At 43.6% G+C, this 27,549-nt stretch overlaps 1 protein-coding gene across 1 annotated transcript in view; it reads right to left on the bottom strand.

The window, feature by feature from the left end:
- LOC123992818 (complement C4-B-like) overlaps positions 1 to 27,549 on the bottom strand; it is a 44,076-nt gene that overhangs the window by 4,144 nt on the left and 12,383 nt on the right. The window contains exons 15-36 of the mRNA XM_046294357.1: positions 26,790 to 26,922; positions 26,593 to 26,661; positions 23,346 to 23,552; positions 22,986 to 23,103; positions 22,667 to 22,737; positions 22,297 to 22,436; positions 21,909 to 22,112; positions 21,375 to 21,426; positions 21,179 to 21,262; positions 20,731 to 20,934; positions 20,400 to 20,632; positions 19,885 to 19,989; positions 19,542 to 19,710; positions 16,009 to 16,223; positions 5,134 to 5,289; positions 4,986 to 5,045; positions 4,784 to 4,877; positions 4,476 to 4,659; positions 2,579 to 2,666; positions 585 to 659; positions 319 to 421; positions 40 to 129 (exon numbers count right to left, since the gene is read on the bottom strand). Of these exons, the coding sequence (XP_046150313.1) occupies positions 40 to 129; positions 319 to 421; positions 585 to 659; positions 2,579 to 2,666; positions 4,476 to 4,659; positions 4,784 to 4,877; positions 4,986 to 5,045; positions 5,134 to 5,289; positions 16,009 to 16,223; positions 19,542 to 19,710; positions 19,885 to 19,989; positions 20,400 to 20,632; positions 20,731 to 20,934; positions 21,179 to 21,262; positions 21,375 to 21,426; positions 21,909 to 22,112; positions 22,297 to 22,436; positions 22,667 to 22,737; positions 22,986 to 23,103; positions 23,346 to 23,552; positions 26,593 to 26,661; positions 26,790 to 26,922 (2,854 nt within the window). The remainder of the gene's footprint in view (positions 1 to 39; positions 130 to 318; positions 422 to 584; positions 660 to 2,578; positions 2,667 to 4,475; positions 4,660 to 4,783; positions 4,878 to 4,985; positions 5,046 to 5,133; positions 5,290 to 16,008; positions 16,224 to 19,541; positions 19,711 to 19,884; positions 19,990 to 20,399; positions 20,633 to 20,730; positions 20,935 to 21,178; positions 21,263 to 21,374; positions 21,427 to 21,908; positions 22,113 to 22,296; positions 22,437 to 22,666; positions 22,738 to 22,985; positions 23,104 to 23,345; positions 23,553 to 26,592; positions 26,662 to 26,789; positions 26,923 to 27,549) is intronic.

Consider the following 27,549-nt stretch of genomic DNA (forward strand, 5'->3'; position numbering starts at 1 on the left):
TTCTGTCCAAACAATACAAGCTGTATGGAGTGCACATACCCTCTGCACAGGAGCACACATTGTCCTGACAGATCTTGGAGATCATGTTGCTCTTCTGCGGTGCGCTGTAGAACACAGTGCATCTCCTCTCTGTCGGGACATAGTTCAGCATTAGTCACTCAGACGATGGCTGTGTCCCATACGGCATCCTATTCTCTTTATTGTACACTACATTTGACCAGGGCCTAAACCCTCACCAGGCTGCACCAGCCCCATGGACCTTCCAGATACCTTACAACAATAGACATAACATACCCTAAACTAAAGATGGTGGTATACCTGGGTTGTAGTAGTCATAGACCACAGCAGCAGCGGGCTGCACCAGGCCCATGGGACTGATCTGTTTGGCCCGGAACGCTACACACTGTGGTTCCTCTGTGATCTGGAACACATAGCGACGATACAACGTCAAAGGCAAGAGAGGACGGCATTGGCGAGAACACGAGGTCTCAAGATAGAACTTTTGTGATTCAATTTATATGAGTGGTACAGTAGTCACAGCTGATACTCATTGCCGTCATGGCTTTGGATACAAGAGGTCTTACCTTAGCGTAGTAGAGGAACACTTTATTTGGGGCGATGTCATAATGGTCAATGTACTTCTCAGTACCCTTCACATTCTAGAGGAGAGGAAAATAAAAAGATGTCACATTCCATAGTCTGACTGACATGTCACTAGACAGGTTTCCATTGACCTAGGTTTATTAGACAAAAGTAATGTCACGCCCGATATGTTTAATGGAAACAGCAGATATGAGAAATGTTCTAAATATCGAAAGGTGAGAGGGCAGACAGGCTACCTGAGACATGAAACAGAGAGGTGAGAGGGCAGACAGGCTACCTGAGACATGAAACAGAGGTGAGAGGGCAGACAGGCTACCTGAGACATGAAACAGAGAGGTGGGAGGGCAGACAGGCTACCTGAGACATGAAACAGAGAGGTGGGAGGGCAGACAGGCTACCTGAGACATGAAACAGAGAGGTGGGAGGGCAGACAGGCTACCTGAGACATGAAACAGAGAGGTGAGAGGGCAGACAGGCTACCTGAGACATGAAACAGAGAGGTGAGAGGGCAGACAGGCTACCTGAGACATGAAACAGAGAGGTGAGAGGGCAGACAGGCTACCTGAGACATGAAACAGAGGTGAGAGGGCAGACAGGCTACCTGAGACATGAAACAGAGAGGTGAGAGGGCAGACAGGCTACCTGAGACATGAAACAGAGAGGTGGGAGGGCAGACAGGCTACCTGAGACATGAAACAGAGAGGTGGGAGGGCAGACAGGCTACCTGAGACATGAAACAGAGAGGTGAGAGGGCAGACAGGCTACCTGAGACATGAAACAGAGAGGTGAGAGGGCAGACAGGCTACCTGAGACATGAAACAGAGAGGTGGGAGGGCAGACAGGCTACCTGAGACATGAAACAGAGAGGTGGGAGGGCAGACAGGCTACCTGAGACATGAAACAGAGAGGTGAGAGGGCAGACAGGCTACCTGAGACATGAAACAGAGAGGTGGGAGGGCAGACAGGCTACCTGAGACATGAAACAGAGAGGTGGGAGGGCAGACAGGCTACCTGAGACATGAAACAGAGAGGTGAGAGGGCAGACAGGCTACCTGAGACATGAAACAGAGAGGTGGGAGGGCAGACAGGCTACCTGAGACATGAAACAGAGAGGTGGGAGGGCAGACAGGCTACCTGAGACATGAAACAGAGAGGTGGGAGGGCAGACAGGCTACCTGAGACATGAAACAGAGAGGTGAGAGGGCAGACAGGCTACCTGAGACATGAAACAGAGAGGTGAGAGGGCAGACAGGCTACCTGAGACATGAAACAGAGGTGAGAGGGCAGACAGGCTACCTGAGACATGAAACAGAGAGGTGAGAGGGCAGACACGCTACCTGAGACATGAAACAGAGAGGTGGGAGGGCAGACAGGCTACCTGAGACATGAAACAGAGAGGTGAGAGGGTAGACAGGCTGTTACTGTATTTATTATTATGCAATTTGCCTAAATGGGTAATAGAAACACTTCAACCACTACATTTAATTAGTTTAGCTGTGGCGTCATTAAGTCACGCTGTTTTTATCTTCACAATAAACGCACCTTAGCAGGCAATTGTCTGATATATTTTATTGTTAGTTAAGTTAATGGAAACAATTATGTTAATGGAAACAGGCTAAAATGTGTTTTCTTCCCGGAACCAATTCTGCCATTTCAAAAGGAGGGTCGCAATAACTGTGGTATATGGTTGTTTTTTCCTTTTGGATTCAATCCGTAGTGTTGAAGATCCGCACTACAGCGCCACTGAAATGTAAAGGCAATTTCCGATTGAGCAGTCAAATGCAGCATTTACCATGAATGCAGTCTCAGTGAACACGAAACATTGACTTTAAATTTAAATTGTGCTGTAGTGCGGATCTTCAACACTACGGATTGAATCGAGCCCATAGATGAATGCACTGACTGTGGATAAAAGTGCCTGCTAAATAACAAAAAAAAAGAATGTAAATCAATGTCAAATGTAGGCCTACTGTACCTCCTCCAGATCCTGCATGTTAGGTTTGAGCCCACTGAGAAGGGAGATGTCCACGATAACCATGCCTGTAGAATTACCACTGGTCAGTCTGTAGGAGAGGAGAGGAGAGATAGAACCATGTCTCCACTCATCCCACCCCATGCACACACACACACACACACACACACACACACACACACACACACACACACACACACACACACACACACACACACACACACACACACACACACACACACACACACACACACACACACACACACACACACACACTATACAGTGTGGCAAAAAAAGTATTTAGTCAGCCACCAATTGTGCAAGTTCTCCCACTTAAAAAGATGAGAGGCCTGTAAATTTTCATTATAGGTACCCTTGAACTATGACAGACAAGATGAGAAAAAAAATCCAGAAAATCACATTGTAGGATTTTTCATGAATTTATTTACAAATTATGGTGGAAAATAAGTATTTGGTCACCTACAAACAAGCAAGATTTCTGGCTCTCACAGAGCTGTAACTTCTTTAAGAGGCTCCTCTGTCCTCCACTCGTTACCTGAATTAATGGCACCTGTTTGAACTTGTTATCAGTATAAAAGACACCTGTCCACAACCTCAAACAGTCACACTCCAAACTCCACTATGGCCAAGACGAAAGAGCTGTCAAAGGACACCAGAAACAAAATTGTAGACCTGCACCAGGCTGGGAAGACTGAATCTGCAATAGGTAAGCGCTTGGTTTGAAGAAATCAACTGTGGGAGCAATTATTAGGAAATGGAAGACATACAAGACCACTGATAATCTCCCTCGATCTGGGGCTCCACGCATGATCTCACCCCGTGGGGTCAAAATGATCACAAGAACGGTGAGCAAAAATCCCAGAACCACACGGGGGGACCTAGTGAATGACCTGCAGAGAGCTGGGACCAAAGTAACAAAGCCTACCATCAGTAACACACTACGCCGCCAGGGACTCAAATCCTGCAGTGCCAGACGTGTCCCCCTGCTTAAGCCAGTACATGTCCAGGCCCGTCTGAAGTTTGCTAAAGAGCATTTGGATGATCCAGAAGAAGATTGGGAGAATGTCATATGGTCAGATGAAACCAAAATAGAACTTTTTGGTAAAAACTCAACTCGTCGTGTTTGGAGGACAAAGAATGCTGAGTTGCATCCAAAGAACACCATACCTACTGTGAAGCATGGGGGTGGAAACATCATGCTTTGGGGCTGTTTTTCTGCAAAGGGACCAGGACAACGGATCCGTGTGAAGGAAAGAATGAAGGGGCCATGTATCGTGAGATTTTGAGTGAAAACCTCCTTCCATCAGCAAGGGCATTGAAGATGAAACGTGGCTAGGTCTTTCAGCATGCCAATAATCCCAAACACACCGCCCGGGCAACGAAGGAGTGGCTTCGTAAGAAGCATTTCAAGGTCCTGGAGTGGCCTAGCCAGTCTCCAGATCTCAACCCCATAGAAAATCTTCGGAGGGAGTTGAAAGTCCGTGTTGCCCAGCAACAGCCCCAAAACATCACTGCTCTAGAGGAGATCCGCATGGAGGAATGAGCCAAAATACCAGCAACAGTGTGTGAAAACCTTGTGAAGACTTACAGAAAATGTTTGACCTCTGTTATATACCCTTTGTCTGCAATGACAAAGTATTGAGATAAATAAGTATTTGGTCAATAAACTTTTTCCACCATAATTTGCAAATAAATTCATTAAAAATCCTACAATGTGATTTTCTGGATTTTTTTTCTCATTTTGTCTGTCATAGTTGAAGTGTACCTATGATGACAGGCCTCTCTCATCTTTTTAAGTGGGAGAACTTGCACACTTGGTGGCTGACCAAATATTTTTTTGCCCCACTGTAGACGCACAGACACACATCGCTGTACTTACCCCACACACACAGTGTAGACTAGGGACTTCTCCCTCTCCTCATCCTCCTGTGGGGCATGTCTCTTCCTGCGTGTGCGCAGGTCAAACCATTCTACCCTGCTCATGGGCTCATCACTAGGGTTCCCATCCCCTTCAGACTCATAGTTATAATAGTCGTCTAGCTCAGGACCATCGTCCGCGGTCTCTGTAACATTGCACATTATTCACCGTTACACATTTATACTGACAATGAATAGTGTTTTATATTTTTAAGCAGCACTCCAGCAAATGTGTTTCGTGTTTATAGATGCATTCTGACTGAAGCTCACTTCTGTACTTAACCTCTCCCTCCACCGAGACTTTGAGACTGTAGAAATCACAGAACAAGTCCTTCTTCTCCAGAGTTCTGTAGGTCTGGACCACCTGATGACACATAACAAGCACTGTGGACACTTCCACAGATTCAGACAGCCTTACAATGTTAGAATCATCATCACTTACTTTTCAAATTAATTTACTGAATTTACTTACGGATAAGGTTCCGTTTCCCTTCCCCATTGTGTTAATAGTGATCGGGCTTCCTGGGTTCACCTGACCAGACAAACCAGACAACAGAGATGTAAAAGAGCATTTGAGAAAGGAAATCAGAGTACTGCTGGAATTCTAAACTCAATCTCACCTGGAAGGCTGATAGGGTCAGGGCATTATGTTTCGTAAGATGAACTCCCTGCTTTCGGCCGTTTTGGTGACACATCTCAACATTAAGATCCAAGTCTTCAACATTATTTTCCATGATGCTGTACTTAGCTAGAGCCTCAAGAGCTACAACTGTATCCTGTTGGAAAGAGGGAGAGAGATAGAAAGTGGCAGAGAGAGAGAGCAAAAGAGAGTAGAAGAGAAAGAGGGGGAGACAGAGAGCGAAAGAGGCATAAAGAGGTATAAAAAGAGGGAAAGAGAAAGAGCAAGCGAGGGAAAGAGCGTGAGAGAGAAAGAGAAAGATGGAAAGAAAGAAAGAGCGCGAGGGAAAGAGAGAGAGAACGAGAGAGAGGGAAAGAGAGAGAGAACGAGAGAGAGGGAAAGAGAGAGAGAACGAGAGAGAGGGAAAGAGAGGCAGAAAGAGAGAGAAAAAAAGAGAGTGATTTGCACATTGTTACAACACTGTACATAGCCAATAATATAACATTTGAGTGTAATGTTCATTTTTTATTGTTTATTTCCCTTTTGCTTCTTGTCAATTTCACTTGCTTTGGCAAAGTAAACATATGTTTCCCATGCCAATAAGCCCTTTGAATTGAGAGAGAGAGACAGCGAGAGAGAGACAGAGAGAGAGAGAGACAGAGAGAGAGACAGAGAGAGAGAGAGACAGCGAGAGAGCGAGACAGCGAGAGAGCGAGACAGCGAGAGAGACAGAGAGAGACAGAGACATAGAGAGACAGAGAGAGACATAGAGAGAGACAGAGAGAGACATAGAGAGAGACAGAGAGAGAGACAGAGAGACATAGAGAGAGACAGAGAGAGACAGAGAGAGAGCGAGACAGCGAGAGAGCGAGACAGCGAGAGAGACAGAGAGAGACAGAGACATAGAGAGACAGAGAGAGACATAGAGAGAGACAGAGAGAGACATAGAGAGACATAGAGAGAGACAGAGAGAGACAGAGAGAGACAGAGAGAGAGAGACAGAGAGAGAGACAGAGAGAGAGACAGAGAGAGAGAGACAGAGAGACAGAGAGAGAGAGACAGAGAGAGCGAGACAGAGAGACAGAGAGAGCAAGACAGACAGACAGACAGACAGACAGACAGACAGACAGACAGACAGACAGACAGACAGACAGACAGACAGACAGACAGACAGACAGACAGACAGACAGACAGACAGACAGACAGACAGACAGACAGAGAGAGAGACAGAGACAGCGAGAGAGACAGCGAGAGAGAGAGACAGCGAGAGAGCGAGACAGCGAGACAGCGAGACAGCGAGACAGCGAGAGAGACAGAGAGAGAGAGAGAGACAGAGACAGAGAGAGAGAGACAGAGAGACAGAGAGAGAGAGAGACAGCGAGAGAGAGAGACAGAGAGAGAGAGAGACAGCGAGAGAGAGAGAGACAGCGAGAGAGAGACAGCGAGAGAGAGAGAGACAGCGAGAGAGAGAGACAGCGAGAGAGAGAGACAGCGAGAGAGAGACAACTTCAACAATATAAAAAACAAGACCAGGAGAAGAACAGAGCACGAGAGGATCAGACTGCTGGAGGAGTGCCCGAGACCTTCTGTCTGAGGACCAAATAGGTTCACCGAGCCAGATAATACACACAGGCACAAACGACCTGAGAGCACAGCAGGAAAGGGTGGCCACAGCACTGAAGGGAGTGACTGAAAAAGCTTAATCTACTTTCCCCAACGCACAAGTGACTATCTCCACCCTGCTACCACAAAAATACTTCCACCCTGCTACCATACAGCGGGTAAACGCAAGTATTTCCCGTGACTGTGCCTCAAAACCATGTGTTTTCCTGGCCCACCACTCCACCCTAGACTTGAACAGCCTCTATGACCAGGTCCACCTATACAAGGCAGCAGTGCCCACCTTCACCCGGACCCTAAAGGACATCGCTCTCAAACGTAGCCCCAACCCTTCACACAGGAGCAACAGATCAATAGACAGCCCGTCCAGACCAGCGAAAGACACCCCCCGGACCTGCTCTATTCACACTTACTGGCCTGAGGCCAAACCACACGACCAACAACATTGGACACTTTATGGAACACAAAGCCTTCACTATCTCATCCTGGAATATCCAAGGCCTGAGGTCATCTGCCTTTGGCCTAAAGAGCAGGAACCTGGATTTCATCAAATAAATCAGAAATACAGACATTGTCATCCCACAAGAAACCTGGTATAGAGGAGATGGACCCACAGGTTGCCCTCTTGGTTACAGAGAGCTGGCAGTCCCATCCACCAAACTACCAGGTGTGAAACAGGGAAGGGACTCAGTGGGTATTCCAATTTGTTATAGAGCAGACCTAACTCACTCCATTAAATTAAATCAAAACAGGAACATTTGACATTAAGCTAGAAATTCAAAAGGAAATTATCTTGACAGAGAAAAATGTCCTCCTGTGTGCTACCTATATCCCTCCACTAGAATCACCATACTTTAATGATGACAACTTCTCAATCATGGAGGGGGAAATCAATAATTTTTCAGGCCCAGGGACATGTACTAGTCTATGGCGACCTAAATGCCAGAACCGGACAAGAACCTGACACCCTCAGCACACAGGGGGACAAACACCTGCCTGCAGGGGACAGCATTCCCTCCCCCATATGCCCCCCTAGGCACAACTATGACAACATAACCAACAAAAACAGGTCACAACTCCTGCAGCTCTGTCATACGCTGGTGTAACGGTTTTCCTCCTCTTCTGAGGAAGAGTAGGAAAGATAGGACCAATGCGCAGGTAAGTGTCCATATTTTGTGGTGGTATCAGGAAAATAACCTCACACTCAACGTCAACAAAACTAAGGAGATGATTGTGGACTTCAGGAAACAGCAGAGGGAACACCCCCCCTATCCACATCGATGGAACAGTAGTGGAGAGGGTAGCAAGTTCTAAGTTCCTCGGCATACACATCACAGACAAACTTAATTGGTCCACCCACACAGACAGCATCGTGAAGAAGGCGCAGCAGCGCCTCTTCAACCTCAGGAGGCTGAAGAAATTCAGCTTGTCACCAAAAGCACTCAAACTTCTACAGATGCACAATCGAGAGCATCCTGGCGGGCTGTATCACCGCCTGGTACGGCAACTGCTCCGCCCACAACCGTAAAGCTCTCCAGAGGGTAGTGAAGTCTGCACAACGCATCACCGGGGGCAAACTACGTGCCCTCCAGGACAACTACACCACCCGATGTTACAGGAAGGCCATAAAGATCATCAAGGACAACAACCACCCGAGCCACTGCCTGTTCACCTCGCTATCATCCAGAAGGCGAGGTCAGTACAGGTGCATCAAAGCTGGGACCGAGAGACTGAAAAACAGCTTCTATCTCAAGGCCATCAGACTGTTCAACAGCCACCACTAACATTGAGTGGCTGCTACCAACACACTGACTCAACTCCAGCCACTTTAATAATGGGAAATGTTCCCTCCAACAGAGAGTTCACTTTTTTCTCTGCACCTCATGGATGTCAGACTAGAATAGATTTTTTTTTTTATGCCCAAGACGTCTTTGCAGTCTGTTTTATCTGCTAGGATAGGAAGCATAGTCATATCTGATCATGCTGAGGTGATCCTGGACATAAAACTCAACGGGGCATTCAATCGGTCAAGACATTGGAGGTTGAACACAACCATTCTTAAAGACCATACATTCACATCATATTTTATAACAGAGTTTAAAGCATTTTTCTCTATTAACTCTCAATCAACAGATAACCCCTCGCTCCTTTGGGAGACCTGTAAAGCGTATGCCAGGGGTCTGATTATGTCATACACAGCTACTAAGAGATGGAAAAAGCGGGAAAAGCTAAAAATGTTAGAGGGTGAATTAGGAACTAAAGAGAAGGACTACATTAAAATGCCCACTCCTGCCCTATTAAAGGAAATATCAGTCATTAGATCAACGTTAGACTCTCTCCTAACACAGGACGCTGAAAAGAAAATGAGATTTGTCAGGCAAAAGCTATATGAACATGGCGATAAGCCAGGAAAGTACTTGGCATACCTAGCTAAAAAGAGGGCTGACTCTCAGTCAATTGCTACTATTACTGATTCTGATGGTAATCATTTATATGAAAATAAATTGATAAGTGACTCATTTAAGAAATTTTATACAAACCTTTATGCCTCAGAACTGCCAAAGGATGTTCTATAAAGAGTTCCATGGCCTGATCCTTGAGCCATTGCGTGATATGTTTAACCACTCATTTTCAAATGACCAACTCCCTCAAACGCTGAGAGAAGACAACATTTCACTTATTCTCAAAAAGGGAAAATGTCCAGAGTCTTGTTCCTCGTACAGACCAATTTCCCTTCTGAATGTGGATAGAAAATTGCTTTCTAAAATTCTAGCCACAAGATTAGAGGACTCATTGCCACTAATTGTGAACGGAGACCAAACTGGCTTCATTAGGGGCCGTAAGTCATGCAACAACGTCAGGCGGCTTCTTAATGTAATTCCAGCCTACCAACAAAGTGCTGTGGATGGTCTTGTGCTCTCCCTAGATGCTGAAAAGGCATTTGATCATGTGGAGTGGTCTTACCTATTATTTGCTCTAAATAAATTTGGTCTAGGGGACAACTTTATAAAATGGGTGAAAGTTTTATATGATGATCCTCAGGCTGCTGTCCTTACTAATGGGCTACGGTCAAATAGCTTCTCTATACACAGAGGTACCAGACAGGGCTGTCCTTTATCCCCCCTCCTCTTTGCACTCATTATGGAACCACTGGCCAAGGCCATCAGGGTACCGCCTGCTATACAGGGGCTATACAGGGGCTGCTCATTGGTGATGTTAACAATAAAATAAGCTTGTATGCTGATGATGTCCTGATATTCATCTCTAGTCCCGAGACTTCAATTACATCTCGTATTAATATTATTGAATTATTCAGCGTATTCTCAGGCTACAAGATTAACCTTACTAAGTCAGAGGCTATGCCACTTGGTAGCCTGCATTCTGTACCTAATACTTCTCCCCCCTTCCCTTTTAAATGGTCTCCCTCAGGTTTCATGTATCTGGGTATATTTGTAACTCCTAAATTCCAGCTAATGTACAAAGCCAATTTTGTTCCTTTGTTTGATACAATAAGACAGGATCTGGAGCGCTGGAACTCTCTCCCCATTTCTTGGTTGGGTAGAATATCCCTCTTGAAAATGAAAGTTTTACCTAGACTACTTTACCCAATCCAAATGATCCCAGTATTACTCTCCAATAAGGTAATAAAGGATGTAAATGGATGGCTAAGTTCCTTTATATGGAGTAAACGAAAGCCAAGACTTAAGATGGCAATATTGCAGCTGCCAAGTTCTATGGGCGGCTTGGACCTGCCCAATATCAAGTTCTATCAATGGTGTGCCCACCTTTGTTATATTTCTGACTGGATCACAAATGATGACTCCTCTATTTGGTTAGACTTCTCTTTCAAAATACCCCTTACAGGATCTTTTATTTTTCAGAAGTTTCAAGTCTGTAGAAGAACACTGCAATAATCCAGTTACACTTAACACACTCAAAGTATGGAGGTCAGTTCAACGCTTCCTGGGAAGGTCCAAACTAACCTCTGCTCTTACCCCAATTCTTAACAACCCAGATTATCAGCCCACTATTGCCGGATGCTGGCTTTAACTTATGGCTTCATAAGGGCATACGCAGGCTAAACGACTTATTTGCTGATAAGATTTTGTTGTCATTTGAGCAGATGGTCGAGAAATATCGACTCCCAAAGCAGGACTTTTTCCGCTTCCTACAAGTAAGACATTATATTCTGGAGAGCACCACCTTAATTGGTAACCCTGATGTGTCTGTCATTGAAAGAATGCTTTTTTCCCACAAAGGAAAATGTCTGTAAGTCTGTTTTATGATACTTTAAGGTCCTTTTCTGCTGTCAACACACAGAGGGTGAAACAAGTGTGGGAGAAAGAATTGTCTGTTACTATTGACGAAGAGATGTGGGAGGACATTTGGAGATATGCAAAAACAATATCTATATGTATCCGTACTAGAGCAATCCAATTAAGAATAATACACAGATTGCATATATCCCCAAATCGCAGACATGCTTTTAGCCCCTCTTCCTCTTCTCCTTGGTGTCTTAAATGCATAACTGATACAGGCACCCTAACACATTGTTTATGGTCATGTACCAAGATACTGGTCTGGTGTTGTGAAAGAAATTGAAAATATCCTAGGGGTTGATCTAGAATTGGGTCTCCCTAGTAGACATGTTACTTCTGTCTGTAAAAGAGGCTTTACAACATCCTTACCTTTGCAGCGAGGAAAAACATCCTTTTACAGTGGATTAGTGATAAGGTTCCTTCTATTAAAGACTGGCATAAGATACTATTTGAATGGGTGCCTCTGGAATATCTGACATGTACATTGCATTCTAAAACAGACCAGTTCTACAAAGTATGGGAACCTTATCTAAATTATCTAGAACCTGAGGTATCAGCTATTATGCTGCAAGGATTCTCTTAGAATGGCGGGGATCTATGTATTTCAGAACTACACTGTACGTTCCATGTGTGGAACCTAACCTCTTGGTTTAAACTGAGCTTTTTTGTTTAATTTCTGTTTGTAAGTTTGTTTAAAAATGTATATATTGAGAGACGCAATGATGGTGATGGGGTGAGAAGCACAGAGCGGGAAGAGGAAAATGGTGTGCGTGGGTGTGTATATGTGTGTGTGCGTGCGCGCGTGTATGTATGCATATGTGTGTATATGCATATGTGTGTGTATGTATGTATGTGTATATATATGCATGTAGATATGGGTAAGTGTTTTTCTTTTTGTTCTGTGTGCTTTGTCTCTGTTGTATCTCTTAATATGGGTGAAAATTGTGAAATTTCAATAAAAATAATGTTACAAAAAAAATAATTGGAAATGTAAAATATATCACTAGCCACTTTAAACAATGCTACCTAATCTAATGTTTACATACCCTACATTATTCATCTCATATGTACACGTATATACTGTACTCTATATCATCTACTGCATCTTTATGTAATACATGTATCACCAGCCACTTTAACTATGCCACTTTGTTTACATACTCATCTCATATGTATATACTGTACTCGATACCATCTACTGTATCTTGCCTATGCCGCTCTGTACCATCACTCATTCATATATCTTTATGTACATATTCTTTAGCCCCCTACACTTGTGTGTATAAGACAGTAGTTTTGGAATTGTTAGTTAGATTACTTGTTGGTTATTACTGCATTGTCGGAACTAGAAGCACAAGCAATTCGCTACACTCGCATTAACATCTGCTAACCATGTGTATGTGACAAATCAAATCTGATTTGATTTGATTTAATGAAATATAACCGAACACTGAATACAAAAGAACAAGAGAAATAAATGAAACGGAAAGAGTTCTGTATGGTAAAACACAGAAAACAACTACCCACCACCCATAGTGGGAAAATAGGCTGCCTAAGTATGGTTCTCAATCAGAGACAACGATCGACAGCTGCCTCTGATTGGGAACCATACCAGGCCAAACACAGAAATACAAAACCTAGAATACACAACATAGAATGCCCACCCCAACTCACACCCTGACCAAACTAAAACAGACACAAAAAAAGGAACTAAGGTCAGGACGTGACAGCTGGGTATGTACATACCGTAATTCCCGGACTATAAGCCGCTACTTTTTCCCCACGCTTTGAACCTCATGGTTTATACAATGACGCGGCTAATTTATGGATTTTTCCTGCTTTCACAAGATTCATGCCACCAAAAAACTGAGCACCGTCACATAATGTGACGTAAATCGAGCGCGCTCAAACTTTCCATCATTCTGATTACGGTAGTCATTTTGTCACCCTCATCATGGCAAAGACACAAAGAAATGCATATGATGCAGCTTTTAAGTTGAAGGCGATCGATCTGGCTGTTGGAAAAGGAAATAGAGCTGCTGACAGCGTGGAGCATTGTCAAAAAATCCACTATCATCAACGGGTTTCGAAAGGCTGGACTGCTGCGTGTTGAACAGGGCAGCGATCCAACATCGGATGAAGCAATTCTGAGGCTTTTCAACTCCGACACCGAAGGAGATGACTTCAGTGGTTTCAGTGCACAGGAGGAGGAAGATAGTGACCAATGACTTTCTTGGTAGGCTACTGTTTAATTTTTGTTACAAGCCGTGTTTCGTTAAAGCCTATTTATTTTTGTTACAAGCCGTGTTTCGTTAAAGCCTATTTATTTTTGTTACAAGCCGTGTTTCGTTAAAGCCTATTTATTTTTGTTTACAAGCCGTGTTTCATTAAAGCCTATTTATTTTTGTTTACAAGCCGTGTTTCGTTAAAGCCTATTTATTTTTGTTACAAGCCGTGTTTCGTTAAAGCCTATTTATTTTTGTTTACAAGCCGTGTTTCGTTAAAGCCTATTTATTTTTGTTTACAAGCCGTGTTTCGTTAAAGCCTATTTATTTTTGTTTACAAGCCGTGTTTCGTTAAAGCCTATTTATTTTTGTTTACAAGCCGTGTTTCGTTAAAGCCTATTTATTTTTGTTTACAAGCCGTGTTTCGTTAAAGCCTATTTATTTTTGTTTACAAGCCCTGTTTCGTTTAAAGGCTGTGTAAGGTTAATTTGTTTCAATGTACCGGTATGCATCTGCGGCTTATAGACATGTGCAGCTTATTTATGTACAAAATACATTTTTTAATAATTCAGTGGGTGCGGTTTATATTCAGGTGCGCTTAATAGTCCAGCAATTACGGTAGTCAATGGTAGGCTTCGAGGGGACTCCTATGGTAGGTACACCTATAGCTCATCTCTTGGCAGTAGTACTGTATACTACTTTATCACTGAAATGAATCCAGAGTCCCTCAGAACGTTCAGTCAGCACACTGACACCCCCATCAGCACAGCAAAATTACAATCTACATGAACAGAGAAATACTCAATGAAGAGGCATCAAAGCCAAAGGAACTGAATAATATTAAGAAATGCTATAGATGGAAGGAAAGTAGTGTAAAAACCTATTAGGCAACAAATTCAATCAATTTTAGACAACTTCCTGGATAAAACGTTGCACTGTAATAGTGAAGGTGTAAACTTGGCAGTAGAAAATCTTAACAGTATATTTGACCTCAGCTTCCCTATCAAATCTAAAAATCTCAAATAGAAAAACGAAGAAAATGAACAACAATGACAAATTGTTTGATTAAGAATGCAAAAATCTAAGAAACATCTGAGAAACCTGTCCAACCAAAAACATAAAGATTCTGAAAACCTGAGTCTATGCCTTCACTACGGTGAATCACAAAAAAAATATAATGGGAAAATAGATGGGAAAATAAGGAACAGCACGTCAGAAATCAGCTCAATGCAATTGAAGAATCCATAGACTAAACACTTCTTTGAAAATTGGAAAACGCTGTGAACGATCTGAGAGATGAGGCAAGAAGGGCATTCTATGCCATCAAAAGGAACATAAAATTCAACATACTAATTAGGATCTGGCTAAAGATAAAGAATTAGGAGGGGGCAAAGAGAGGGAGAAAAAGAGAATAGTATAACTAGGGCCAGGAGTTTTTCCAAGTCTCTTCAGGTGATCAGTGATAACTAGCTAGCTCCAGATCATAATGCTCTGATGGTCTACTGGTGGCTTGTCCTACAGTACCTACCCGTCTGTCTACTGGTGGCTTGTCCTACAGTACCTACCCATCTGTCTACTGATGGCTTGTCCTACAGTACCTACCCATCTGTCTACTGGTGGCTTGTCCTACAGTACCTACCCATCTGTCTACTGGTGGCTTGTCCTACAGTACCTACCCATCTGTCTACTGGTGGCTTGTCCTACAGTACCTACCCATCTGTCTACTGGTGGCTTGTCCTACAGTACCAACCCATCTGTCTACTGGTGGCTTGTCCTACAGTACCTACCCATCTGTCTACTGGTGGCTTGTCCTACAGTACCTACCCATCTGTCTACTGGTGGCTTGTCCTACAGTACCTACCCATCTGTCTACTGGTGGCTTGTCCTACAGTACCTACCCATCTGTCTACTGGTGGCTTGTCCTACAGTACCTACCCATCTGTCTACTGGTGGCTTGTCCTACAGTACCTACCCATCTGTCTACTGGTGGCTTGTCCTACAGTACCTACCCATCTGTCTACTGATGGCTTGTCCTACAGTACCTACCCATCTGTCTACTGATGGCTTGTCCTACAGTACCTACCCATCTGTCTACTGGTGGCTTGTCCTACAGTACCTACCCATCTGTCTACTGATGGCTTGTCCTACAGTACCTACCCATCTGTCTACTGATGGCTTGTCCTACAGTACCTACCCATCTGTCTACTGATGGCTTGTCCTACAGTACCTACCCATCTGTCTACTGGTGGCTTGTCCTACAGTACCTACCCATCTGTCTACTGGTGGCTTGTCCTACAGTACCTACCCATCTGTCTACTGGTGGCTTGTCCTACAGTACCTACCCATCTGTCTACTGGTGGCTTGTCCTACAGTACCTACCCATCTGTCTACTGGTGGCTTGTCCTACAGTACCTACCCATCTGTCTACTGGTGGCTTGTCCTACAGTACCTACCCATCTGTCTACTGATGGCTTGTCCTACAGTACCTACCCATCTGTCTACTGGTGGCTTGTCCTACAGTACCTACCCATCTGTCTACTGGTGGCTTGTCCTACAGTACCTACCCATCTGTCTACTGATGGCTTGTCCTACAGTACCTACCCATCTGTCTACTGATGGCTTGTCCTACAGTACCTACCAATCTGTCTACTGGTGGCTTGTCCTACAGTACCTACCCATCTGTCTACTGGTGGCTTGTCCTACAGTACCTACCTGTGTAGAGCGGAACCCTCCTCCATACTGCCTCTGCTCAGTGAGCCAGCGGGCAATGCGCGTCGCATACGTCACGTCTTCCTCCGCCACTGTCTGGAGCAGGGCGTAGGCCGTGGTCTCCACAGAGATGGCCTTGGCCTGGGGAACCCGATTGGCCCTCTTCTCCCCACTCAGCCTTAGAGCATCACTGGCCTCCCAGTGACATGTAGCTTCCTCTACAGGAGAGAGATAGCACCTTTTATCGAAGATTGTATCTAGACGGTTCTTGGGCTGTCCCCATAGGATAACTTTTTGAATAACTTTTTTTGGTTGCAAGTAGAACCTTTTTTGTTTCCAGTTAGAACCTTTTTTGTTCCAGGTAGAACCCTTTTGGGTAAGGTGGCAAAAATAACCACCATTGGGACAGCGCACAGTTGATTTCTATACATTTACATTACATTTAAGTCATTTAGCAGACGCTCTTATCCAGAGCGACTTACAAATTGAGCTCTGGTATGCCATCCTGAACAAATGCTCTATTGATTTAATTACATTAATTGTTGACCAGTTGAAAAAGTATTTAATTGAAATGGATAACACAATTGAAGAGAAACGCAGAGCTGGTCCCAGAACCAGCGGGACTGAATGTCTTTAATTTATCAAGCAAGATATTGAGCCCTGCCCATGTCTCCTTGCTTAATAAAGGGTTATCTTTTGTGCTATATTTTGATGTTAAGGTAGACACGTTTACGTTTTTTAGAAACATCCATTTAAGGGAATACTTTAGCTCCTCTAATCGTAATATTTCTACTGAACCAGTAGGTTACTCACCTGCACATACTCCGACTCCTTTTAGAAGTAAGAGTTATTTTATACCTCCAGCCAATCGCAATCACTCTATCGAGACATATCGCAAACTCGACCAGCAGTATGATCTCTATTATTGAATCTCTTGATCCTCTCCCTGATAATACTTTATTATACACAAATATTCCACACGAGGGCGGTATTAAAGCCTTGGAAAATGTTATTCTGCAACGTGACCCTAATGAACTACTTTCCAGTGCCTGCATTATAACATTGGCTGAAATACCACTCACACAACTATTTCATGTTTCTAAATGATTTCTTTATTCAGACGAAGGGTACTGCTATGGGATCCCCCATGGTTCCTAACTATGCTAATTTGTATGTAGGTTACATGGAGAAACAGTCCATTTTCAATCCTCTCAAAAATGTTTTCTTGCCTAACATTATTATGTGGAAACGGTATATTGATTATATTTTTGTAATATGGAGGGGTGATGCAAAACAGCTCCAGGCGTTCCATAATTTTCTTAAATTCTGAGCATCTGAGATTTACTATACAATCTGACACATTTCAAATCAATTTCCTTGATCTTCTAATATTGTGTGAAGATAAAGTTCTATACACTGATCTTCACAGGAAACCTATTGATCGTAACAGTTTGTTGAGGGCTGATAGTTGTCACCCGCTTCCCATGGAAAACAGTTTTCCCTACAGCCAATTCTGTCGAATCAAAAGAATTTGCAAAATAAAAAAATAATACTTTCGACAGAAATAATATGCAAAGAAAAGTCAAGGAGAAGATGTACAAAAATGGTCAGATTAATTACTGCCATTGAGAAAATTGAAAACAAAACGTGACATGATATTTTTCAAGGTCAATCTCACAAAAAAATAAGCATTCTTGCGTTCTAACTACCCGCTATTCAAAGTGCTCTAAACAAATTAAGGGAATCTTCCACAAACATTGGCATATTCTGAGATCCGATGACAGTATCGGTAACGTTATTGTGTTTTCGGACCATCCTTTGGTCGTGTTCTCTCGGGGCAGAAATCTCAGCGATCAATTGGTAAACTCTGATTTATACCACCCCAAGATTTCTGAACAACCTCTATTTGCGCCCCTACTGGATGGAAATTACAAGTGTAATGGCTGGGAAAACAGGGAAACAGATCCCATTCAAAGGTGTTATTACGTGCTCCGCTAAGGCAGTTATTTATCTTATAACTTGTCCTTGTGGTAAAAAAAAAATATGTGGGTTAACAAAGCGCGAATTAAAAGTACGTACCTCAGAGCATCGTAGCACCATTAGGTGCAAAAACTTGACTTACCCAATTCCGGTCTACTTTTTGGAAGCAAACCACTCAATTTCATCCCTACGTTATATTGGCATCGAACATGTCACCCTCCCTCGGAGAGGGGGTGACCTCGACAATTCATTGTTAAAATGAGAGGCTGTCTGGATCTTTAATTTAAAGACCCTTGCTCCCTTCGGTCTCAAAGTAGACTTTGATCTAAAGCCATTCTTGTGATTCTTATGATTCTTCTGATGTAAATGTCTGTAGGCCTATGTAGCCAAATTGTATCTATGATCGTATGCTATCCATTCATGTTTTTGGTATGTTATTTTAATATATGAGAATTAACCAACGATATCAGGCCACACCCGGCCATGATTACAGACACCTGTGTGTGGCCTTTGACACTATATAAACTCGTCACCCTGCAGTGTTTGTCATTAAACCCTGATGAAAACAGCTCGTCTGTCGAGACGTTGGATAGTAAGGTTATTGAAGTATTGCATCTGAGCTCCTAGAGTGTGCGGCTACCCTTTAATTGTTCAAGTGTTCTACTCCGCAAGCCAGCACCTCGCCAAAATAGATGTGGGTTTCTTTCGCCTCTAGAACCCTTTTGGGTTCCAATTCGAACATTTTCTAAGAGTGTACAGTAACTTTAAAGAGCGAGTAAGTTCTCCTTTTGAAAACGACATATGTGCCATCGACGAGTCAAGCATATATTCTAGTGTCAAAATTGACCTGCAATTATAAATAGGATAATTTGGTCAGTGTTGTTCGAAACGGTCATTTGCGAGATGATGGGAAGAAAATGTTATGTCATGGAAAGCAGGGTACCGAAACAGTTTTCCTTGGGTTGGGTCAAACATCCCCACAGCTGGCCTAACCCAAGTAATCAATTCGGAGTGCAGCTTCTCGTGACACGATCGTAATGCCCATGGTCAATTTGGTTTGATATTCCTATGGGATTAGAATGTCAATGGCTCAACACAAACAAGACACCCACATTAAACCACCAACCCAAGACACAGCGGCTGTATTTCCTAATGACCAAGACGGAAAACGAGGCCAAATCAGGAAGGTCAGCCCCCACTTTAACAGCGGCATACTTTTGCAGGGGAGAAAATCAGTAATCTGTCGCCCTCTGCTGTTTAAATATTGTCATTGTGTAGATCTGCCTACTTCACTCAATATTCATACAGCCAAGGAAATCCATGTCTACGCAGAATACCCTATGCAGACTTTCTCCAGCCACTACCTGTAATACTCTACAGGAACGATTTATCAAATCAGGTTTATGTCCAAAAGGAATTAATTAACAGTAGTTATGTAAACACTTGTGGTAGATGAATATAGCCCTCTGATCTAGAGGACTACTGAAGTAATATGACAATTAGATAACCCATAGTCCCTCTTATCCAGATGACTAGTAAAGTTACAAGGTACTGACCGTTGTCACAGTGTGCCAAAGCCCTGAGTTTGGTCTGAGCCGTGGAAGCAGCATCTCCACCAGGGGACGTTAGAGAGAGGGCATAGGAGGTGATGGATACAGCGAAGGGCCTCTCAAGGGAGTCCAGCTTCGACCCCAGGTAGACCTTAGCCTGCTCCATAGCGTACCTCTAACACAGGGGAATGGTGGATAGATTTAGCATTATAATTAGCAATATGCATGAGCTTCATTCTGGTATATTCTGTTGCAAAACCTATTTGCCCATTTAGGATAACTCCACAACTTTTAGTCAGGTTAAGTCAGTGAAGTTAAGGTTAAGTCCATGACTTGAATGATGTATTACCACTTCTGAGTCTTGTCCTTCGGGGTACAGCGGCACAGCGTGGTGCATGGCTATCAGAACGAACGCTGTCAGGGACACCTCTCCCTCAAACCCTCCCACTCCACCCTGATGGGAATAGAGAGATAGCAGACAGGTAAAGACACAGTAATGTATTGTATGTTATGGTAGTGTACCTGCATGGTCCGGTCAAGGAGAACATTTGGGTCATACATAGAGGTTAGAGGGGTGGGATTGCTACTGGAAACTTGCCAGTTGGAATCCCTGACGGGCTGGAAAAAATTGTACGAGACGACTAGAGGGTTGTTAGGTGACAAATCCTAGAAAGACGACATCTCCAGCCGCTGTGCCCTTGAGCAAGGCACTTAACCCATAAACTGCTCACCATGCGGCGCACTATGGCTGCCCACTGCTCCAGCTACTCCAACCTAATGTGTTTTTGTGTATGTGTGTCTATATTGAAGTGGTTGGGTACAGCAGAAAACACATTTTCACACAGATGAATAAAGTATTCTTACCTGCATGGTGCGGTCATAGAGTGGGTTAGGGTCAGTGAAGGCTCCACTGGCCAGCTGTTTAGACACCAGGTAGGAGATGGACTGTTGGATGTAGGAGTCCTCCACTGTAATCACGTCCCTGCATTGGGACAACTCCTTGGCTATAAAGGCTGTCAACCAAACACTGCTTGGCGTTGCCAGGAAAGCTCCATAGGATCCGTCTGTCTTCTTGAAGGTCAGGATTCTGCCGTATCCTTGGAAAGAGAAATAATCAATTCATTTCAACTGTTTGATTCCCACAAGGGTAGATGTCTCAAAGCGATTAACTTAAGATGTCCCGGTGTCCCCTCACCAGCCTGTATCATGGCCTGAGCTTCGTCTCTGCGTTCAGCCTTCAGGTCGATCCACTGTCCCGTGGTGTCCAGGTATCTCATGGCGTGGATGGCTGGAGACATTGTGACCATTGTCTGCTCCGCACACCCCATGGGTAGGGAGATGAGCCGGTCCACTCCATCCAGGTTCAGACAGTTCTCCACGGACTCTCCCATCACGCCACCTACATGGGGGGGTACATGGGCACAGAGCTTATACATGGTACCAGGAGGTTTCCCCCTTATATTAGTTAACTAGACCTGGAGATTGGTCAGGGCAAACTGGTCAGGGAAGACTCCTAGTCTGAAATAATATCTCCTGGAACAATATATATATTTTTAAATGTAAACATTCAGTACTACAGACCCCACATGAACAGAAAGTCTGTCTAAACGTGTGGGTAGAGCGAGTCTGTGGACCCTACTTACCTTTGACACTGATGTAGGCGTCAGATTCCAGTCCAGGTACAGCACTAGGAGGAGGTGGGATTTTAAGTTCGATTGACTTGGCAGCTGTGCAACATAAAGAAGTCGAGAACCTGTTTTAACTCAATGTCTGATTTGGCTTGTTTGCATCAATGTCCCTTTAACTACCGATGTCAGATGTTCTGATAAGCTACATTACCATTCCCATCAATGTTGTATTCATGTTGTATTGAGACCAGTTCCCCTTCCCCCTGTATAACAGAACAAAAGGTGAGAGTCTCATTCAGAATGGTTATACAGACATATACAGACGTAGGATCTGAATTTGAGCCAGTTCGCTACAGCAGGAAAATAATCCTGCAGTAGCAAGAAATTTTAATTATGACATTTTTGTAAGGGTTGCACATTTTTCTTCATAAGGGAAAATCAAGTCTGAAATGTCAGAGTGGAAATAAAAAACTCCAGAGCCCTTTTAAACTTCAAAAACACTACGTGTTTTAAATGTTATGCATTGCAGGAAAGTGTTCCTGCAACAGGGTGATCAAAGACATTTAGTAAAATGGTAAAAAGAGATTAAAATCCACGTTGCCAGTTGTGTTCAGCACAATAAAGAAGTGAGAACCACATGTAGCCTAATGTACATATGTATTATAGAGACATAGAGTAGAACTACTGTGTATTAGAAGGAGAAAAGTGATACAAGTTTAAATATTTGCCAGTGGTGTGTTCATACCGTGACTTTGAGGTCCTTCTTGATCTGGTCGCGAGCGGTCTTAGAGTAGGCCTCTACCTGGATAGGGATGTTTCCTATGACCAGAGGAACCACGGTGAAGTAGACCGGGACAGCAGACTTACCAGGTACTGTCACCACCTCCTTGTCCCCTCTGTCCCCCCCTGCACTGCACAGACCCTCCACCCACGCCAGCTCTACGGTCACCTTCACAGAGAGAAACACATACAGTAGACATGGCAGTAGATGTCAGTATAGTCAAAATGTCTATCAAAGGAATCTACAGATGATAATGTCTGCAACTGCTGTTTATTTGAATAAATGGCTGTTGGGGTCATTTTGGATTTGAATATATTGTTTTGACATATACTGTTTTAAGAAAACAAGTTACCTCCATACTGTCGGTCCTGTAGTTGTACACAACAGCTTTCACCTGCAGCTGTTCGTTTCTCTTCACAGAATAGGGCAGTCTGAGCGAGACAAAGAAGTCCTGGAACACCACCAGAGGCTTGGGCTCAGCTATACAAAACCCTGAAGGGAAAGCCATCACTAGCATTTCCTACTTGATGACTGTCCTCTGAAAGTCTAATGGCGTAATGATAACCTGAGCGCCAGTCTCTTTGTGTTATCATGGCAACTTCTTGTCACTCGTTGTCATGGTTGGCTTGATAATCAATGTCAAACTGAGTTGGCACGAGCACAAACAGATTTGGGACCAGGATAGTGTAATGGTCTTAGTTTAGAAGGAAGAGTTGACCTGCCTTTTGTTTTAGAGATTCCCACTGCTTGAACCTCCCAGGTAGTGATGGAGTCAGGGACAGCAATACTGTGTCTGAAAATAATAACGTACAACATGATTTAACTACTAGTTACACTACAGTATATTGGCTTCCAGGTTTGACCCAGTCTGTTCACATGGTCAGGGAAAACTCTGGGCCCCAGTCATGACAGTCCTGGCTTGTGTTCCAAATGGCACCTTATTCCCTAGTCTACCAGTCAAAAGTACTGCACCATATAGGGAATAGAGTGTCGTTTGGGACGTGGCCCTGAAGTCCACGATGTTGCAGATTACCAGGTTACCTTACGAGACCAGAGGGCTCCACATCAACGATGTCCCACATCCAGGTCTGAGGGAAGTAAGAGCGCAGGTGGACAGACACCTCATCTATGGCCTCCTCCTCATCCATATCATCATCCACTAGACAGGAGGACAGGGAAGAGGACAGGGAGATATGCATATACTCAGAAAACATTCAAAAATGTTCAGCTTAATCAATGCAAAATATGTGCATATACTGTAGTACAACTAGTCTGCAAAAATACAAAATTATTGATCTATTTATCTATTACTGAATGCGCCACAATAATCTGTAGATTGTAATATTCTTCTTAGATGTTATTGTCCAACTACTAATGTAATAATATAATAAGATAGTGTACTTCTAGCCAGGCTATATGTCTTCCTGGTCTTCTTGATGTTGTTCCTCAGCTTGGTGGCATCTCTGCAGCACTTGAGGAAGGCAGTGCGACAGGAAATAGACTTGTGGGTGGTTTTAGCATGACGACTCTCACAGGACAGACCCAGGCTGTTAAACCTGGCCCCATCCTGACAACACCTCTTCTCCATATTACCTGGGTACCTGTTGACTACAGACAAGAACTCTGTGTCTAACTAATACATTATATACATGTCATTTGCTAAGGAATGTTTTTGCTGAAACATCTGAACATTTGTCTAGGAGGGATTATTGAAACGTATCCTTTGGAGTGCTGTCCATATTATATATAACTAATAATAGTTGATAATCTCACCATAAGAGTAAAACTAGCATGCTCAGAGGATGGAGGGAGAATAGAAGTCCCACCAAACCGGGAACATTCCCAGAACATTAGCTAAGATTCCCATTAAGTTCTAGATAGGGTTTGATCTAACATTAGGATTTTAAAAAATACAAAAAGTTAAATATCCTTGGAATGTTCTCCTAAAGTTCACTAAAATGTTTTACATGTTATCCAAGACTATGACTGATGATCTAGGATCCCTTTTGCCTCTAAGAAAAGGCTAAATGTAAATTGGGTGAACATCAATGGAATATTATGTTGAACCTAAAACAAATATGCTATGAACATCATAAAAACGGACCTATCTGGAAATTGTGGAACATTGTGCAACATTGTGGGAATGTTCTGTGCAACCTTTGTGAATATCATAAGAATATTTTTGCAACATCTCAGACAACATCCAAGACTTAATTCATATGTTCTGTCAACATTCTTACAACATTAAGGGAATGTCCTGTGCAACCTAACTTAGACATTGTATGAATATCACCATAACTGAGCATATCCCTTGTAATGTACCCACCAGGTTACCACAAATGTTCTGGGAACCTTTAAAGAACTCAGAAAGGCTGTTCTGTCAACATTCTTGCAACATCAAAACAATGTTTTGTGCACCCTGATACAAACATTATCTGAATGTCAGCACAACTGCACAGTTGCCATATACCCACAATGTTCCCTCAACTTAATGAAACATTCTGGGAACCTTTAAAGAACAGACAAAATGTGGTCTGGGAACGGCTTGTATGTTAGGTGAATGTTTTTTTTTGCCCCTTAAAAGAAACATTGTAGGATCGTCCACACAACTGGATAGTTTTTGTGTTTTGGAAAGATATCTTTTGTGACACTGCTGGTTCTGCTCACACTGCCCTACCCTGTGCTCTGACCTCTTTCTCCCATCTCTCTCCAGATGAAATCTCGCGTCTTGTGACGGCCGGCCGCCCAACAACCTGCCCGCTCGACCCTATCCCCTCCTCTCTTCTCCAGACCATTTCCGGAGACCTTCTCCCTTACCTCACCTCGCTCATCAACTTATCCCTGACCGCTGGCTACGTCCCTTCCGTCTTCAAGAGAGCGAGAGTTGCACCCCTTCTGAAAAAACCTACACTCGATCCCTCCGATGTTAACAACTACAGACCAGTATCCCTTCTTTCTTTTCTCTCCAAAACTCTTGAACGTGCCGTCCTTGGTCAGCTCTCCCGCTATCTCTCTCAGAATGACCTTCTTGATCCAAATCAGTCAGGTTTCAAGACTAGTCATTCAACTGAGACTGCTCTTCTCTGTATCACGGAGGCGCTCCGCACCGCTAAAGCTAACTCTCTCTCCTCTGCTCTCATCCTTCTAGACCTATCGGCTGCCTTCGATACTATGAACCATCAGATCCTCCTCTCCACCCTCTCCGAGTTGGGCATCTCTGGCGCGGCCCACGCTTGGATTGCGTCCTACCTGACAGGTCGCTCCTACCAGGTGGCGTGGCGAGAATCTGTCTCCTCACCACGCGCTCTCACCACTGGTGTCCCCCAGGACTCTGTTCTAGGCCCTCTCCTATTCTCGCTATACACCAAGTCACTTGGCTCTGTCATAACCTCACATGGTCTCTCCTATCATTGCTATGCAGACGACACACAATTAATCTTATCCTTTCCCCCTTCTGATGACCAGGTGGCGAATCGCATCTCTGCATGTCTGGCAGACATATCAGTGTGGATGACGGATCACCACCTCAAGCTGAACTTCGGCAAGACGGAGCTGCTCTTCCTCCCGGGGAAGGACTGCCCGTTCCATGATCTCGCCATCACGGTTGACAACTCCATTGTGTCCTCCTCCCAGAGCGCTAAGAACCTTGGCGTGATCCTGGACAACACCCTGTCGTTCTCAACTAACATCAAGGCGGTGGCCCGTTCCTGTAGGTTCATGCTCTACAACATCCGCAGAGTACGACCCTGCCTCACACAGGAAGCGGCGCAGGTCCTAATCCAGGCACTTGTCATCTCCCGTCTGGATTACTGCAACTCGCTGTTGGCTGGGCTCCCTGCCTGTGCCATTAAACCCCTACAACTCATCCAGAACGCCGCAGCCCGTCTAGTGTTCAACCTTCCCAAGTTCTCTCACGTCACCCCGCTCCTCCGCTCTCTCCACTGGCTTCCAGTTGAAGCTCGCATACGCTACAAGACCATGGTGCTTGCCTACGGAGCTGTGAGGGGAACGGCACCTCAGTACCTCCAGGCTCTGATCAGGCCCTACACCCAAATAAGGGCACTGCGTTCATCCACCTCTGGCCTGCTCGTCTCCCTACCACTGAGGAAGTACAGTTCCCGCTCAGCCCAGTCAAAACTGTTCGCTGCTCTGGCTCCCCAATGGTGGAACAAACTCCCTCACGACGCCAGGACAGCGGAGTCAATCACCACCTTCCGGAGACACCTGAAACCCCACCTCTTTAAGGAATACTTAGGATAGGATAAAGTAATCCTTCTCACCCCCCTTAAAATATTTAGATGCACTATTGTAAAGTGGCTGTTCCACTGGATGTCATAAGGTGAATGCACCAATTTGTAAGTCGCTCTGGATAAGAGCGTCTGCTAAATGACTTAAATGTAATGATGTTAAATGTGATGCCCCCATAATGTTCCAACCTAAAGAAACATTCTGGGAACCTTTGAAGAACATATTAATGTGTTATAGGAATGATCTTGTATCATCAGGCAAATGTTTTATACAAACGTTCTATAATCATCAGCAAGACTGGACACTTTTGTGTTATGAGAACATTTGCTGCGACCTAAAGAAAATTCTGGGAACTTTCACAGAACCAATTTTGGTTTGCTGAGGTTACTGCTACACCTACTGATATCAGAGAAAGCCTGGTGATGGTTCAAGGCTCTCTTCCCTCTTCTTATGTTGTTACAGGAATAATCTGATCAGAGGACAAAATAAAAAATAATTTTACAATATTGTGTGGAATAAATTCCATCAACAACAGCAGCAGCAATGTACTATTCATTCAACATTATAATGAGTTCAATGTCTGAATGTAAACCGTACCATTTCTCACGTGATTCTCTGTATCCACCCAGTTGGTTATAAAGGCGAGCCCAGCGTCCTGTAACACAGACTGGGAGTTCCTGCCCCCTCCCATAGAACACGCCAGGTCATAGGAGTTCATGTAGGCAAACATCTAAAGAAGAAGAAGATTACTTTATTGGTCCATTTACTACATGAACAATAGATATTTGTCTTTTGCATATCCCATTCTCCCTGGTAGACAAACACATCCTGTCCTGTACATTCAGTAGATACATATAAACAATACATACTGTCCTGTATATACAGTAGATACATATAACAATACATACTGTCCTGTATATACAGTAGATACATATAACAATACATACTGTCCTGTATATACAGTAGATACATATAACAATACATCCTGTCCTGTATATACAGTAGATACATATAACAATACATCCTGTCCTGTATATACAGTAGATACATATAACAATACATCCTGTCCTGTATATACAGTAGATACATATAACAATACATACTGTCCTGTATATACAGTAGATACATATAACAATACATACTGTCCTGTATATACAGTAGATACATATAACAATACATACTGTCCTGTATATACAGTAAATACATATAACAATACATACTGTCCTGTATATACAGTAGATACATATAACGGTACATACTGTCCTGTATATACAGTAGATACATATAACAATACATACTGTCCTGTATATACAGTAGATACATATAAATGGTACATACTGTCCTGTATATACAGTAG

Source organism: Oncorhynchus gorbuscha, linkage group LG13, assembly GCF_021184085.1.
Source record: "Oncorhynchus gorbuscha isolate QuinsamMale2020 ecotype Even-year linkage group LG13, OgorEven_v1.0, whole genome shotgun sequence".
Taxonomy (NCBI): Eukaryota; Metazoa; Chordata; class Actinopteri; order Salmoniformes; family Salmonidae; genus Oncorhynchus; species Oncorhynchus gorbuscha.